The following is an 18,327-nucleotide window of genomic DNA, read 5'->3' as shown; positions in this document are numbered from 1 at the left end:
ACTGCTAACTGCCAGCAAATTGCATGAAAGCTCATCTTGTATGTCTTCTGTGTTTTCCTTCCTTTTCCTGTACTTGCTACTTTGCCCGTTATTAATAGGATCAACTTATATGCACAACGAGTCGTGCCTGTACCCTGATGTCAGCTCCTATCTATCTTCATTTTACTGCAAGTTTTCATGTGGGGTGGATGGTCAGTCACTTTCTCTAATTTTTCTTTGTTTTTGCGTTTGGCTTGAAATTTTAAAAAGTAATCCATATCCCTAAATCCACTATAATAAATGTCTTGAAACCAGGTTATTAAAATGCCAGTAGGAATGTTGTTTTGAGAATAGCAGCTTTCAAATGTTACAGAAGTTTCTAATCCTGAAGAGAGCATATCAGTTTCCTATATTTATTTAAAAATCAGTAATTTCTCATAAGGTTTTATATAAAGATTAAGTCAGTGTGGAGAAAAAAAAATTATATATGCTTCACGCTGTCTTACTTTTTACTTAAGAGAAATACCCTAAGGACAACTATTAGAGTTGGTCATCAATTTTGTTTCAGAAGATGCTAACATAAAATTAATGATCTGTTTCAATTTTATTAAGCATTATTCAGTACCTTCAAAGCTCATTATGTAATTTTTCTTTTCCTTTCTAAACAAACAGATATGGTTTAAACAGCGTTTTTAGATTTTTTAGATATTGATATTCTTAGTGAAGTGCTTTAGTATAACTTACATTATCTAGGCCAAGATTATCATTATTTCTTACTCTTTGACAAATTTCTGAATTACATACTCAGTACAACTGAATAGATATTTTAGGGCCTGAGTTTACATTCAGGGCTCCATTTACAGTTTTGCAGTTTCTTTTTTGATGGTCTGGAATCATGATTGTTGTAACTAGACCACTTTTGTTGTATTCTTTCTTCATTGCTGTCCAGGTATTCATTGGTTAGGAAACCACTAGATGGAGATGTGGCCATTACTATAAATGCAGTGAGCCCATCAGAGGAGGGGAAAGTGGAGAAGCAGAGGGAGTGTCAGAAAAAACTAAATTTGTTCTGGGATAATAAAATAATGGTTTTGAAGATTTAAGTGGTAAAGAAAAATAAAGCTAAAGTTTATCAAAGAAGAAAGTAAAGCAAGCCAATAACATGTACTATTGAGGAAGTTCATTATCTTATGCAACCATAATTGATAAATGCACGTTACTGGGTACATGAAAAATGAATATGCAGAATAAATGTGTGTATAGGTATGTATACACATACATACATTAAACCCACCTCATGAATTAATGTGGTAAGTGTGTTAAGGTTCTCTGTAGGAAACTATTTGTTAGGGATCTTATTCTGATTAAAAGAGTTACATGTAGTATCTACCTGCCTAAATAATTTTAAATATGCATTTTCTTTGAAGCTGCTGTGGGTGACGTAAGTATAGACCTATCTAAATTCAAAAGTTAGTTAGCTATCCTTTGGTGGATGTTTTTACCAGTGATTTGAACTCTTACTGTTTGCAATTAGTCACCCCAGGTTCTGGTTGGGGAAAGAAAGGGAGAGTAAGGGTTTAGTAATACTTGTCTAAGAGAAAAATGAAGAGGATTTTACTCACTAGTATACCTGGTTTTAAAAAAGTAAGCTTTGGGGCGAAATCATGAATATAACTATGGTTTAGACATCTTTTTCTTTTAAGTAGTAATGGGAAAGAAAAAAAGAATGAGGGATTCTTAGTTGATATCTTTACTAAGAGTATTTTGAAAGAGATCCCTAGCAGGAAATCAAATAAAATTACTCATATTTTAAAATTACTCATTTAAAATTATTTAATTTTAAAATTAAATTTTTAAATTACTCATTTTAAAACATATGTATATAATGTTGACACTGTATCCCTTTACTATTTTAAGCTGAAACCAGCTACCAATCTGTTATTATTATCTACTACAATAATCTTTCTTTAAAAATCAGAGTGATTTTTCTGGTCATGGTGTTTGTTAGTGGGATTTTGGTCTCTTTCTTTAAGATAGAAAAAATGCTGAGGTTTCTCCCACATCTATGCATTTGTGATTTAGAATGTTTTTAGAATGTACTTCATAATTTACTTTCATATAATAATTACAAGTCTTGGTAGATGTGGTTGCCCATGCAAAACACATGAGAAAACATGATCAGGAAACTGAAGGGACAGATTTTTCAGTGTGAATCTACATGCAGACTTCAGGGACTCCAAATAAGTTATCTGAACTACCACCTCCCAGACTGAAACAGACATATCTCATCATCACACAGAGGAAATGAACCGCCCCCCCCAAAAAAAAAAAAAAAAAAACACTAGAAATATAAAAACAATGGAAGCAGAGCCAGAGAGAATATTTTTCTTTCCATAACATTTCTAGAACATAAGGATGTATTTTACATTAATACATCAATGGGTCTTGTATGTGTGCTAATTTTCCATTCCATCAAATTAATACTTTACTTAACTAGAACTGGGGAGCTCTCCTGGTGAAATGACAATTAAGCCTTTAAGTTAGTTAGTATTTTACGTTTACAGTGTTTCTAACCAATCAATATATGCAGTGCTTTATTTGAGTACACACTACTCATTTATCAAGTACTTACAGTACACCTACTATGTATCAGGCCATTCTTCTTTGCATGAGCTATTTAAGATGCATTTATACTAAGATATAACTTTTTATCTCAAGTTCATATGTAACTCAGCACCCTGTTTTTTTACCTGGTTAACCTACCTAAATGGAAAGGTATTTGAACAAAGAGAAGGGGAAGTGCAAAGGTCCTGAGATAGTAATACCGTGACCTGTTGCAGAGAAAGTTAGTGTTATCGGAGCCATGTGGGTGGTGAGGGGGGGGGGGAATATAGGATGAAGATGGAGAGGCAGCCAGGCTGCAGACCACCTAAGGCTTTGTAGGCCTTCATAAGAAATTTGGATTTTGTTCTGAGAAATTTCAAGAAGGGCACGAAAGGATTTGATTTACGGTTTTAAGAAGACTGCTTTTTGGAGGAAAAGTTGTTAAAGGGCAAGAGTAGAAGCAGAGAGACAAGTGAGACAGCTTTTGCAGGAGTGTAGACAAGAAGTAATGGTAATTTGGACATGCAATTTTAAGTAGTAAGTTTGGAGCTATATTTTGAAGCTAGAGTTAAGTGGACAAGCTGATAGATTAGATTTGAGGAAAAAAAGGAGGAATCACAGATAACTTGTCTTTGACCTGATCCATTACTCCTAGAACTGTCATTCAGAAAAATAATATTTGGGGACAAGTTTGAGATCTTTCTGAGGATCAGAAGGAGAGGTGATAGTGATCAATGAATGTGGAGGTCAGCAGAGCTTTCAGGGCTGAAGATATAAAAGTGTGAGTTATTGAGGTTCTGGTCCAAGATGGCAACATAGGACGCCTAAAACTCACCCGAACCCACAGACCTACCAAATCTACACCTATAAACAGAGCAATTCCCTCTGAAAGACATCTAGAAAGTAGATGAGCAACGCCTATGCACTGGGCAAACGTAATATACATCCAAATGGGTAGGAAAGGCTGAGGAACTCTATCTCCATCAACCCCACACTCAGCACAGCAACATAAAATTAGAAGGGAACTCACAACACCCAGCTTCTCCCTGAGCAGTGAAGGGTTTAGATTGAACATCTGTCACCCTAGGACTCTCACGGAGGGGTGGGCCCCCAAAACTCCTAGCTCTGAACGCCTAATGGCGCTTGTGTCCATGAGACCCACAGGACTATAGCCAACAAAGAAACAATTCTTAACAGATTCGCAAGGACTCACCATGGCTATTCTTCCAAAGCTCAGAGAAACAGGAGCCAAGAGAAATGCACTTCTCCCAATCATTTCCTGACAGAGGTTATTTGCATACTTTAAAAGTTATTGCCTGCAAGTAAGGCTTCTAATTTAGCTCAACTTTGGGGGCTTACTGCAAGACTCCCTGGAGACAGGGGAAGGGGTAGGCTATGCCTACTGACCCTCTGTCCCACTCCAGGTCAGTGGTGCCTTCCTAAAAGAGGCTTGTAAACCCACCTGGCATCCTGGCCTTTGAGGTGGCTGCCCAAAGGACACACCCCTTCATCACTTGGCTCTGGTAACCAGCAGGACTGGCATTCACAAGCACCAAAGGATCCTGGACCATAGCAAACAAATAGTTCTCAACTGGCTGTCCCCTCCGAATTCAGGACAGAGGGAGTGGAGAGAAATGCCCGTCTCTCAGTCTTTCCCTGAAAGAGGTCTTTTTGCATGCTTTGAGAGCTGCTGCCTGAGAATCCAGCCTCCAGTCAGCCTGTACCTGATGCTGACTGAGGTCTTCCCCACTGGGACACTGACAGATGTTAGCACGTCCTCAACTATGGGGAGCCAAGAAGAAAAAGCCAATTCAAGACCAGGAGAGGTGGTTCTTTTATCTAATGCACAAAAACCAACACAGAGAGTCAAGGAAAATGAAGACACAGAAAAATATGTTTTAAAAGAAAAAGATAAAACTCCACAAACAGGCCTTAATAAAACAGAGAAGAGTGACTGACATGAGAAAGGGTTCAAAATTTGGTCATAAAGATGGTCACCATGTCAGGACAAGAATGCGTGAACTGAGAATTTCAACAAAGAAAACACAAGAAAGTACCAAACAGAAGGCACAGAGCCAAAGAATACAATACAGTAACTATATTGAAAAACTCAGTAGTGAGGAGTTCAAATAGCAGACCAGATGAAGTGGAAGAAAGTATCAGTAAACTCACAAACAGGGCAGTGATTCATCCCATCAAGGAGCAAAAAGAAAAAAGAAATAAAAAAAGAGTGAAGATAGCTAAAGGGACTTATGAGACAACATCAAGCAGACCGAAATTCACATTATAGTGTCCCAGAAGAAGAAAAGCAGACAAGGTCAGAAAACTTTTTGAAGAAATAATGAGTGAAAACTTTCCTAACCTGGGAGAAGAAACAGGTGCCCAAATCCAGGAAGCCCAGAGAGTTACAAATAAGAGTTATCCAAATACATGCAAACCAAGTGAGGAAGAGGCAATACCTCCAAACTCATAGTGAGGGAAGAAGTAAAACTGTCATTATTTGCACATGATATGATTCTGTATATAAAAAACTCCAGTAAAAAACTGTTGGCACTAATCAACAATTTGACTAAATTTCAGGATATAAAATCAACATACAAAAATCAGTTGCATTTCTATACACTAGGATGAAATGTCTGAAAAATAAAACTATCACACTCACAATAACATCAAAAACAATGAAATACCCAGAAATTACTTTAACCAAGGACGTGAAAGTTCTGGACAATCAAAACTACGTGACTTTCCTAAAAGAAATCGAAGTTGACACAAATGGAAAGACATCCATGCTGATGGGTCATAAGAACTGACTGTTAAAATGTCTGTACTACTCAAAGTCACCTTAGATTCAACACAATCCCCATCAAAAAACCAATGGCATTCTTCATAGAGACAGAAAAAAAAATCCTAAAATTTATATGAAGTGACAAAGTCTGCAAAATAGTCAAAGCATTTCTCAGGAAAAAGAACAAAGCCAGAGGTATCATACATCCTGTTTTCAGACTATACTACAAAGCTACAGTAATTTTTAAAATAGGGTAGGATACTGGCGTAATAGACACAGACTAACAGAACAGAAGAGAGCCCAGAATTAAACCCCTGCATACACAGTCAACTAATATTTGATAGTGGAGCCAAGAATACCCAATGGGGAAATGATAGCCTCTTCAACAAATGGTAATGGGGAAATTGGATAAACACATGCAGAACAATGAAATTGGACCCCTATCTTACCACTCACAAAAAATTAACTCAAAATGGATCACAGATTTAACACAAGACCTAATAACTATAAAACTTAGTAGAAACATAGAGAGGAAGCTCCTTAACAGTGGTACTGACAATGATTTTTGGATATAACACCAAAAGCACAAACAATAAAAGCAAAAATCAGCAAATGGGACTACATCAAACTTGAACACTTGTGCACAGCAAAAGAAACAACCAAATGAAAATGCATCCTACAGAATGCAAGAAAAATTTTGCAAACCATGTATCAGATAAGAGGTTAATATCCAAAATATATTTAAAAACTCATAAAACTCAAAGACAAAAAGAAAAAAAAAACAACAAATAATCCAACTAAAAAAAGGGCAGAAAAACTAGACATTTTTCCAAAGAAGACATCCAAATGGCCAAGAGGCACATGAAAAGATTCTCAATATCACTAATCATCAGGGAAACACAAATCAAAACTACAGTGAGCTATCACCTCACACCTGTTAGAATGGATGTCATCAAGAAGACAAGAGACAACAGGTGCTGGGGAGATGTGAATAAAAGGGAACCTTTATACACTGTTGGTGGGAATGTAAATTACTGCAACCAATATGGAGGTTTCTCGAATAATTAAAAATTAATCTACCACAAGATCCATCAATTCTACTTCTGTGTATATGTGCAAAGGAAATGAAAACAGGATTTTGAAGAGATATCTGTACTCCCACATTCACTGCAGTGTTATTCACAGCAGCCAAGATATGGAGACAACCTAGATGGCCATCAACCAATGAATAAAACAAGAAGTGGGATTTATACTTACACACACAGTGTAATATTTTTCAGCCATGAGAAAGGAAGACAGCCTGCCATTTGCAACAACATGGATGGACCTTGGGCACATTATGCTAAGTGAGAAAGACAAGTACTGTGTGTGGAATCTAAAAAGCCAAACTCATAAAAACAGAGAATAAATGGTGGTTACCATGGAATGGGGGTTAGAGGATAAGACAGATGTTGTTCAAGGGTACAGTCTTACAACAAGTAGTAAGTAAGCCCTAGAGAGCTAATGCACAGTACAGTGAATATAGAAAACTATTATATTCATCAAATATGCTACGAGACTAAAAATGAATTATTCCCACTACTAAAAAAAGGACAACTATGTAATGTGATAGAGGTGCTAATTATCACTTTAATGGCAATCATATTATAATACATAAATTATCAAATTAACAGGTACACCTTAAATTTACACAATGTTACATTTCAAATATATTTCAATTAAAGTAAAAGAGCCCCATACAAAGACACATTTTAATTAAATTATCAAAAATAAATCTATGACAAAGGAGGCAAGAATATACAATGGAGAAAAGACAGTCTCTTGAATAAGTGGTGCTGGGAACACTGGACAGCTACATGTAAAAGAATGAAAGTAGAACACTCTCTAACACCATACACAAAAATAAACTCAAAATGGATTAAAGACCTAAATGTAAGGCCGGATACTATAAACCTCTTAGAGGAAACAGGGGCAGGACACTCTGACATAAATCACAGCAAGATATTTTGGATCCACCTCCTAGAGTAATGAAAATAAAAACAAACAAATGGGACCTAATTAAACTCCAAAGCTTTTGCACAGCAAAATAAACCATAAACAAAACGAAAAAAGACAACCCACACAATGGGAGAACATATTTGCAAACAAAGTGACAGACAAGGGATTAATCTCCAAAAGAGACAAACAGCTCATGCACCTCGATATCAAAAAAACAACCCAATCAAAAAATGGGCAGAACATCTAAATAGACATTTCTCCAAAGAAGACATACAAATGATATGTGGAATCTAAAAAAAATGGTACAAATGAACCTGTTTATAAAACAGGTTGATAATAGAGAAATAGAGTCAGAAATAGAGTCACAGATGTAGAAAACAAACATAAGGTTACCATGGGGTATGGGGGTGCCAGGAGGGATAAATTTGGAGATTACTAACAAGAACCTACTGTATAGCACAGGGAACTCTACTCAATACCCTAATGACTTATATGGGAATAGAATCTACAAAAGAGTGGATATATGTATATGTATAACTGATTCACTGTGCTGTACAGCAGAAACTAACAACATTGTAAATCAACTATACTCCAATAAAAATTAATTAAAAATAAATAAATAAGACATACAAATGGCCAAAAAGCACATGAAAAGATGCTTAACATCACTGATTATTAGAGAAATGCAAATCAAAACTACAATGAGGTATCACCTCACACCAGTCAGAACGGCTATCATCAAAGTCTACAAACAATAAATGCTGGAGAGGGTGCAGAGAAAAGGGAACCCTCCTACACTGTTATTGGGACTGTAAATTGGTACAACCTATATGGAGAACAGTCTGGATGTTCCTTAAAAAACTAAAAATAGAGCTACCATATGATCCAGCAATCCCACTCCTGGGCATATACCTGGAGAAAACCATACTTTGAAAATATACATGCACCCCAATGCTCATAGCAACATTATTTACAATAGCCAGGATATGGAAGCAACCTAAATGTCCATCAACAGAGGAATGGGTACAGAAGATGTGGCACATATATACAATGGAATATTACTCGGCCATAAAAAAGAACCAAATAATGCCATGTGCAGCAACATGGATGGACCTAGAGATTATCATACTAAATGAAGTAAGTCAGACAATGACAAATATCACATGATATCACTTATATGTGGAATAAAAAAAAAATGGTACAAATGAACTTATTTACAAAACAGAAACAGACTCACAGACTTCAAAAACAAACTTATGGTTACCAAAGGGGAAACGTTGGGGGAGGTATAAATTAGGAGGTTGGGATCAACACATACACACTGATCTATATGTAAAATAGATAATCAAAAAGGACCTACTGTAAAGCACAGGGAACTCCACTCAACCCTCCATAATAACCTATATAAGAAAAGAATCTGAAAAAAGTGTAGATATATGTCTATGTGTAACAATCACATTGCTGTACACCTGAAATTAACACAACATTGTATATCAACTATATTCTAATATAAAATATTAAAATTTTTTTAAAAAGTAAATGACAAGGAGAGAATCTTAAAAGCAGCAAGGAAAACAGCTTGTTACATACAAGGAAACCTCTAAGGCTACCAGGATCTTTCCACCAGAATATGCAGGCCTGCAGGGAGTGGCATGATATATTCAAAGTACTGAAAGAAAAAAACCTGCCAACCAAAAATACTCTACCTAGCAAAACTGTCCTTCCACTTTGAAGGCGAAATGAAGAGTTGTAGACAAGCAAAAGCTAAAGGAGTTCATCACCACTAGACTGGCCTTACAAGAAATGTTAAAGGTGTTCCTTTAAGCTGAAACAAAACAGCACTAATTAGTAACAGGAAAACATATGAAAGTATAAATCTCATTGGTAAAGACCAATATATAGTTAAATTCAGAATAATCTAATATTGTAATGATAGTGGGTTAATCACTTATATATCTAGTATGAATGTTAAAAGACAAATAGAGTAAAAATAACTATTATACAATAAGTAATGGATACACAGACTAAAAATATGTAAATTGTGAAATCAAAAACATAAAACATGGAGGAGGAAGTAAAATGTAGGGTTTTAGAATGCATTTGAATTTAAGTTGTTATAAACTTATTATGAGGCTTATCAACTTATTTATAACACTAAATATTATGAGGCTTACATAAACTATGTTATATTTATAACAGTTGTTATAATAACCACAAAGCAAAAACCTATGGTAGATACACAAAAGATAAAGAGAACGGAATCTAAGCATACCACTATAGAAAATGATCAACTCACAAATGAAGAGAGCAATAAGAGAAAAAGAACAAAGGAATTTCAAAATAGCTCAAAAACAATTTAACAAAATTGTAGTAATAATAATAATTACCATCTATCAACAATTACTTTAAATGTTAAATGGACTAAATTCTCCAATCAAATGACATAGAGTAGCAGAATCTATTAAAAAAAACAGGAGATGCTTTTATGCTGTGTATTAGAGTCACATTTCAACTTTAAGGACATACACAGCCTGAAATGGAAAAAGATATTCCATGCAAATGGAAACCAAAAGAAAGCTGGGGTGGGTATACATAGACAAAATAGACTTAAAAACTGTAATGAGACAATCAAGGTCATTACATAATGATAAAGTGGTCAATCCAACAAGAGGATATAAACATTTGTAAATATGCACCGAACATAGGAGCACCTAAATATATAAAGTAAATATTAACGGACTTAAAGGGAGAAATAGCAAGACATTGTAAAAATTGCCAAAAAATTTGACAACCTAGAATTGGGTAAATTCCTAGAAACATACAACCTATCAAGACTGAATCATGAAAAAATAGAAATAGAAAATCTGAACAGACCAATTACTAGTAAGAAGATTGCATCAGTTATCAAAAACCTCCCAAGAAGCAAAGTCCATGACCAGATGGCCTCACTGGTGAATTCTACCGAACATTCAAATAACAATTAATACCTGTCCTTCCAAACTCTTCCAAAAAATTAAAGAGGAATGAACACTTCCTGATTCACTTTTACAATGCCAGCCTTATTACCATGATACCAAAACCAGACAAGGACAGTACAAGAAAATTTTAGGCCAATATCCTTGATGAAAATAGATGAATAATTCCTCAACAATATATTATCAAGGTTAATTCAACGACACATTAAAAGGGTCATACACCATGATCAAGTGAGATTTATTCCAGGAATGCAAGGATTGTTCAAAATCCACAAATCAATTGATGTGATACATACATTAACAAAATTAAGGCTAAAAATCATATGATCATCTTAATAGATGCAGAAAAAGCATTTAACAAAATTCAACATCTATGGTAAAAACTCTCAACAAAGTGGATATAAAGGGAATGTACATCAACATAATAAAGGCCATATATGACAAGACCACAGCTAACATACTCAGTGGTGAAAGCTGAAAGCTCTTTCTTCTAAGATCAGGAACAAGATATGGATGCCCACTCTCACCACTTTTATTCAACATAGTGCTGAAAGTCCTAGGCAGAGCAAATAGGCAAGAAAAAGAAATAAAAGCCATCCATGTTGAAAAGTAAGAATTAAAACTGTCTTTATTTGCAGATTACATGATATTATATATAGAAAGTCCTAAAGACTCCACCAAGAAACTAACATTTTATTAACAGAGTTAATAAACAAATTCAGTGAAATTACGAGATACAAAATTAATATACAAAGATCATTTGCATTTCTTTACGATAATAATGAACTATCGGAAAGAGAAATTAAGAAAGTAAATAATTCCACTTGTATTTGCATCAAAATGAATAAAATACCTAAGAATAAAGGTAACCAAGAAGGTGAAAGACCTATACACTGAAAACTATAAGACATTAATGAAAGAAACTGAAGATAACACAAATAAATGGAAGAATATTCAGGGCTCATAGACTAGAACAATTGTTAAAATGTCCGTATTACCCAAAATAATCTACAGATTCCATGCAATCCCCATCAAAATTTCAATGGCATTTTTTACAGAATTAGAACAATCCTAAAATACATATATGAAACCACCAAAGACCCAAATATCCAATGCAATCTTGAGAAGGAAAAACAAAGTCGGATGCATGATACATCCTGATTTGAAACTAGATTAAACAACTACAGTAATCAAAACAGTATGGCACTGGCATAAAAAAAGACACAGACCAATGGAACAGAATAGAGAACCCACAAATAACCCATGCATATATGGTCAATTAATTTATGATAAAGGAGCCAAGAATATACATTGGGGAAAAGATAGTCTCTTCAATAAAGAGTGCTAGGAAAACTGAACAGCCATATGCAGAAGAATGAAACTGGACCACTATCTTACACCATACACAAACATCAACTCAAAATGGATTAATGACTTGAAGACCTGAAACTGTAAAACTCCTACAAGAAAACATAGGGAGTAAGCTCCTTGGCATTGGTGTTGGTAATGACTTTTTGGATTTGTCACCATAAGAAAGCAAAGGCAACAAAAATGAAAAAGTGGGACTACATCAAACTTAAAAGCTTCTGCACAGCAAAGGAAACCAACAGAATTAAAAGGCAGCCCATAGAATGGGAGGGAATGTTTGCAAATCATGTATGTGATAAGGGGCCAGTATCCAAAATATATGAAGAACTCATATAACTCGAGATCAAAAAAATAAACAATCTGATTTTAAAATAAAGGATCTCAATAGGCATTTTTACAAAGAAGATATACAGATGGCCAACAGGTATGTGAAAAAATACTCAACATCAGTACACATCAGAGAAATATTAGTCAAAACCACAATGAGTTATCGCCTCACACCAGTTAGAATGACTATTATCACAAAGACAAGAAATAACAAATGCTGGCAAGGATGTGGATAAAAGGGAATCCTTACACTTAGTTGGTGGGAGTGTAAATTGGTGCAGCCACTGTGGAAAACAATATTGAGGTTCCTCAAAAAATTAAAAATAGAATTACTATATGATCCAGCAATCCCACTTCTGGGATTTGAAAAATAAAATTTTCCTTAATAGATTTTTTTCCTCAGAATTCTCTTTAACAGACTTCTGCTGCCTTAGAATACAATTCAAGAAGGAAATGTTATTTACTTGGTGGCAGGCACTGTATTAAACCCTAATGAGCAAAAAGAGCCAATGTTTTAGTCTCTGGGAGCTCAGAGTCTTTGTAAAATTATTCAGACTAGAAAATTTATTTTCTTACATAACCTATTATTTTGATTATTGGAAGATGAACCTTGGATTAGTGAATTCTTGAAAGATATTTAGGAAAATAATTAGAGAGAAGGAGGGTTTTCTTGTTTTTTTTTTAATTGAAGTATAGTTGACCTATAATATTATTTAAGTTACAGGTGTAAAATAGTGATGCACAATTTTTAAAGGTTTTATTCCATTTATAGTTATAAAATATTGCTATATACCGTGTTGTACAATATATCCTTTTAGCTTATTTTATACCTAATAGTTTGTACCTCTTAAGATAGGAAGTTTTTTTAATGAAATTCAGTATATTTAAAGGAATCAAAGGATGCAGAAAATGTTACAGAATACAGGACCTAGGAATAAAAGGTAAAGAATAATTTTGTGTTAGCAAGGAATCTAATGATCTGCCACTAGACAGGGGGGGATCCAAATGAGCAAAGATGTAGCTTCTATTTCATGGTTCTCTAAACAGGATAAACCTCTTTTGCTAGCTTAGCTCTTTATTTTGGATATAGGTTTTCAGAGTGTCCTTTCATTTAGGGTTCAACTACATTATTCTTCATTTTAATTCTTGATGAAGGTCCAGATGCTACATGTGCAGCATGATATGTTCACATTTGAAATTGGATATAAGGGATAGGGAAAATAGAAGTTCATTTCTCAAATTTATTTATTTTACCAATCTCAAACTTTGCCTTATTGAGCATAATTGCTAATATCATAATTCTTGGGAATTATAAGATAGACTATGAAATTTTATTTTTATATCTTGTACTTGTAAATATAGAAGGATATTTAATACTGTGAAAGTAAGATTTTTCAATTTAGAAATTGGAATATCACTCAAAACAGCATTTATTAAAGTATTTCCTTTCATAATCATCAGAATCTACAACTAAAAATGTAAAGCATTCTTCAAACAGTACTTGGAAAATGGCTTTATCTAAAATTGTTGAACAGTAAAATCTAGGACAGTGTAATTTATCTGGATTCAAATTAAAGCAGCTTTATAAGGTGGGTTCAGAAGTGGACTAAACACGGCGTGCTCTGGGAGATGTCTTACTAAATATTTTTCAGGAGTTTTCTGTTTTCCTTTTCTTTCCAACAGGAGGATTATACCGACTGCGGGGGTGTTTCTGGGTTAAGTCCCTCCCTGTGGTCCATCATCGGAATCCAGTGTGTACTACTTTGGCTTTTATCTGGCAGCAGACACTACCAGTTATGACCTTCTAAAACCAAATCTGCATATTAAACTCCAGACCCTGCCAAAACATGAGCCTTCCATTGCATTAAAAGAGGGTCAACTGTGGAATCAGCAGACCACTAGCTCGGCCCATCCCATGGCATCACTGTAAGACACAGACTCTTAAGGCACCCACTGGCTGCATGTCAGGGTGTCAGATCCTTAAGTGTGAACGCTGCATCATCTATATATAACATCAAAGCAAAATTCTATACATGCTCTCTATTGGAAAATTTGATAATTTGTTGTTGCATTGTTGGTGATTACATGTAAAAGGGCTCCCCACACAGTTGTTTATGAATCATACAAATTATCTTGATTTTGACCTGGAATTTTGACTTGCTGCAATCCTTGTCCTTTTACCAAGAAAATCTCTAGGGGAAAAGAAAGAGTTATTTTTTCCTTCACTTATTCTTCTGTTCCAAATTATTTCCTGCTTTGAGTAATTATTATTGAACGTATACATAGAGAGAGAGAGGGAGAGAGATAATAAACATTGGTGTAATCTGTCAAAATAGAAATTATGGCTTATTTTCTACGAAAAAAATCGCCATGAATAAAATGCCTTATGAAGAATGGCTTCTCTGCCAGAAATATAACACAAACGATGACCAAGTTTTGGTGGGGTAATGAATTGGTTGTTTGAAAATAATAACTAAGGAATTAAAGGTGCTTGAGGGTAGAATTAATATGCGACATATTTCCTCATAAATGTGAGCCCTTAATAAACGCTTTGATGTAATGTTCTTTTTGTTCACAGTAAAGTTCTGTAGTGCTAGCCAGATACTTCAAAATGCTCTAAGAAAAGCTTGTTGGGGGGAGGGGAAATGTTTTTTCTTGTGATAAATGAACTTTGGTTACCAAGGGTATTTTGCATGCTGCTGCTGCTATTTTAACTTTCGGTTTGTTTTTCTCTTACTGTAGAGTATAGTCCATTGAAAAGTTAACTGAGTGACATTATTGTTATGTAAGAATCTGAACCTTGCAATGTAATGCACTTAAGTCATCTTTTAAAATGTCGTTAAACTACTCTGAATATACTGTGCAATGTAAGTGCTGAATGATTGGATTAGGTAAATGGTGAAATGGGAATTAATGGATTTTATACAGATTCGTGCTTTTGCCTGAAAACCTATGTACAGATATTTTAAGTACATAAATCAGATTTGACACATTTATTTTTTGAAGAGTACATATACGTTCTCAATGAAGATTCATCCTAGGTTTCCTCTTTGTTCGCTGGAATAGCAGCACGTACAATCCCAAATTTGCTGCTGCGGCTGCTTTTGTTCCCTCTGTTTTACATGGTATGATCACTTGACCAAAATTTCCATGCAGTTTGATGAGGGTTTTACAATAATCTGAACAAATAGGAAACCTTGAATCTATATGTATGCACACTAATACTTGATTGTGAATAATCAAAATTGTTTTTATACAGCCTCATTAGTGAAAATGGTTAGTGTAGTAAATCAGATATTTCATTATAGAGTAATATGGTAGCAGAATTTATTTATGCTTTTAAAGATTATTTTCAGGGGTAAACAGTACTTGAAGAAAGGGTAAAAACAATGAATGTGTAACTCTAATTATAGGGAATAATTCTGCTGAAGGCTGGAAGTATGCAGATATTTTTAATGGGAAAATGCATTTGTTCTTTTTTCAAACATGCCAAATATTGGTGTGTGTCTATGCTGGAAATTTTCTTATATACCATTTTTAAGTAAAAATCTTATTAACATTATCCGGCATGCTTTAATATGCTTCATATATCAAAGATATAACCAATTCTTTAACATAGTTTAAAAGGTCTATTTGTTTTGTTTTTAGCTTTGCATACATTTGTAATTTCCTCCACCACCAATATACCCTAGGTACCATTTGTGTACATTTCCTTATTTAAAATATTTTTTTATTTAAAAATGGGGGGAGGGGAAAACGGAATCACTTTGCCAACTATTGTTCTAAGAGTTGACATCAGTTACCATTTCTAATGCATTGTTGTGATTTTGTAGTCTCATTTGTAACTGGTATTGACATTTTAGAAAACACCAAAGTGATTTAAAAAAATATGGAACTTCTCACTCTAGAAACAATATGTTTAACTCATGTTGTTTGTTAAATATTTAAAACTTATTGTTAACTTTTGCTAGACTGTTTTAAATCATAAAAGTGTTGGGAAGGGGATATCGAAATATACAGTTATGTTAGTTTGTGTATATAAACGACGCACATTTAAACAACTGAATTGCTTCCAGCATACAACAAACTACCTTAAAATTATCTTTAAAATCTATTAAGTATATTTTCATGGCTAATGTCACTGAAATAATGTTTTCATCAACTACACTGTTGTGTTCATCACAGTTAAACTTGGCATCTCTTGGCAGGGTCCTATTTGATTTCACTTGCCATCAAAATATATTTACATGCACGAGTCGTGCCGTGATCCTTTGTTTTCTGTTATAAAATAAACATATATTATAACAACCACACATACGTTAATAAATTGGGCAAGAACATGCTCTCTGAACATTAACTACACATACGTTAATAAATTGGGTTAGAACCTTGCTCTCATGCCTAATACTAGTCTTCATGCATTTGGCATAATTTTTTGAAAGACAGTAACACTTGTCCCATCCGATCGTTATCTTTAATTTAGGATTTTTCTGTGAGTTCTAATTGTTGACAAGAACTTAAATTTCAGCCTGTTATAAATACTGATTTTCAAAGACTAAACAGTACAAGAGATCAAGAAAAAGGCTTTTAAACCCCTTTTGCTTACTTAATTTTTGCTATGCTCGTGCAGCTTAATGTAGTTTGTCACTAACAGAATCAAAAGTCTTGCATTGCTGTTGAATAACAGGAATGAACTTTGCATTAATGGTTTGTTTATATTTCTTCATTTGAACAACCAGCATTACTGCCAAACACCAATCGTGGTCCATATTTGTAACAGGTTTTTAACATGACATAGCAAGTTTGACTGAAGAGACTTTTAGGTCCTGGGCCTATAAGATTTTAGTATGATCTTTTTTCATGTTTCTAATGCTTGAGGCGTTATTGCTTAACTTGGAAAAACAAGACAGTGTTGCTGCCATTTGTAAGTTTTCCTATAATATTCCTTTTATTAACGTTAAAACTGGCCTTACGGGGTTCAAATAGGCAGTATCCCTTTTAAGTGACCTTTGCAACCCAAGTGTTACTTGCTTATTTGATGCTCTCTTGTACTTTACATCTCATTTAAATCTTTCTCTCCACCAAAGCTTAAATTCTATGTCTTAATTTAAAACTCTGAACTGAACTATTCCATTAATCATGTTAGTTGACATTAAAGTGTCTAGAGGTACAGAGTCTGACCTAGTGTAACAAAATGGATGTTGTGACTTTTTTTTTAAGCGTAGCATGGAATGACCACAGTTTCAAATATTTTACCATTATCTGGAATGTGTGTTGCTTTCACAATAGCAGAATGTTAACATTGCTATTATTCCATGTACATTTCTGTAAAGAGCAAATCAGTAAAGCAAAAGTGTGAAGTTTCTTGATTTCTTGAAAAAATTCCAGAATTTCAAAGTCTTAGACAACCCTTACCAAGTTTCATCTACTTTATTTCTAGTTCACAAGGTTAACTCAAAGCAATTCCACTGAGACTAATGGGATACTGTCTTGAATAGATGCCAATTGAGTTTACAGTGTGACCTGACAAAGCTGTCTTTTTTGTTGTGCTGTATGTTGTTGGATCATACTATTAGGGATACTTTTATTGAAGTGCTCAGTGTGCATCATGCAAAAGGCCAAGTGGCTTTGTGAACAAAAGATCTTTTCTCCCCTTTATTATGTTCTCTTGACACTTTTGTGGAAATTAGCCTGATAAAAACGTTTTGTAAAAATTTGTATATTACTGTTATAAAAATATTTATAATCCCAGAAAATGTTGTGTTAAATCCTGTGCAAAAACAGTATATTCAGAATAAAAGTTTATCATTTAAAGTCACCAGTTTTTTTTGTTTGTTTTTTTTAAGGTGTGCAATGTGTTGATTTAATACATTTGTACTGCAATATGATTATCACCATAGCACTAGCTAACCCGTCTATTAAATCACATAATTCTCATTTTTTGTGTGTGTGCAGGGAAAGCAATTAAGATCTTGTCTCTTAGCAGCTTTGAAGTTTATAATACAGTATTGCTGACTATAATCACTATGTTGTGCATTGGGTCTCCAGAACCTATTTACCTACTAGTTGCAACTTTTTACCCTTAAGCAACATCTCCCCAGTTTCCCAATCCCCAGCATCTGGTAACCACCATTCTACTGTTTCTACGAGTTTGGCTTTTTTACAGTCCACATAAAAGTGAGATCATCCAGTATTTGTCTTTCTTTGTCTGACTTATGTCATAAAGTCACCAGTTTTGATTATTTAATTATTTAAAATCCAATTGAAAGAAACAGAGGTCTCTGTCATACA

General features: G+C 34.3%; 1 protein-coding gene across 10 annotated transcripts in view; it reads left to right on the top strand.

The window, feature by feature from the left end:
* Window positions 1-17,854, top strand: part of CACNA2D1 (calcium voltage-gated channel auxiliary subunit alpha2delta 1) — a 503,964-nt gene extending 486,110 nt beyond the window's left edge. For all 10 annotated transcript variants that reach the window (XM_082473444.1, XM_082473442.1, XM_082473443.1 and 7 more), the window contains one exon: window positions 13,720-17,854. In XM_082473444.1, coding sequence (XP_082329570.1) covers window positions 13,720-13,836 — 117 coding nt within the window. In that variant the 3' untranslated portion in view covers window positions 13,837-17,854. The remainder of the gene's footprint in view (window positions 1-13,719) is intronic.
* The last annotated feature ends 473 nt before the right edge of the window (window positions 17,855-18,327 follow it).

Source organism: Balaenoptera physalus (assembly GCF_965194825.1).
Source record: "Balaenoptera physalus genome assembly, chromosome: 8".
Lineage (NCBI taxonomy): Eukaryota > Metazoa > Chordata > Mammalia > Artiodactyla > Balaenopteridae > Balaenoptera > Balaenoptera physalus.
The sequence above is the reverse complement of the archived record's forward strand: the minus strand, read 5'-3'. Positions and strand labels throughout refer to the sequence as shown.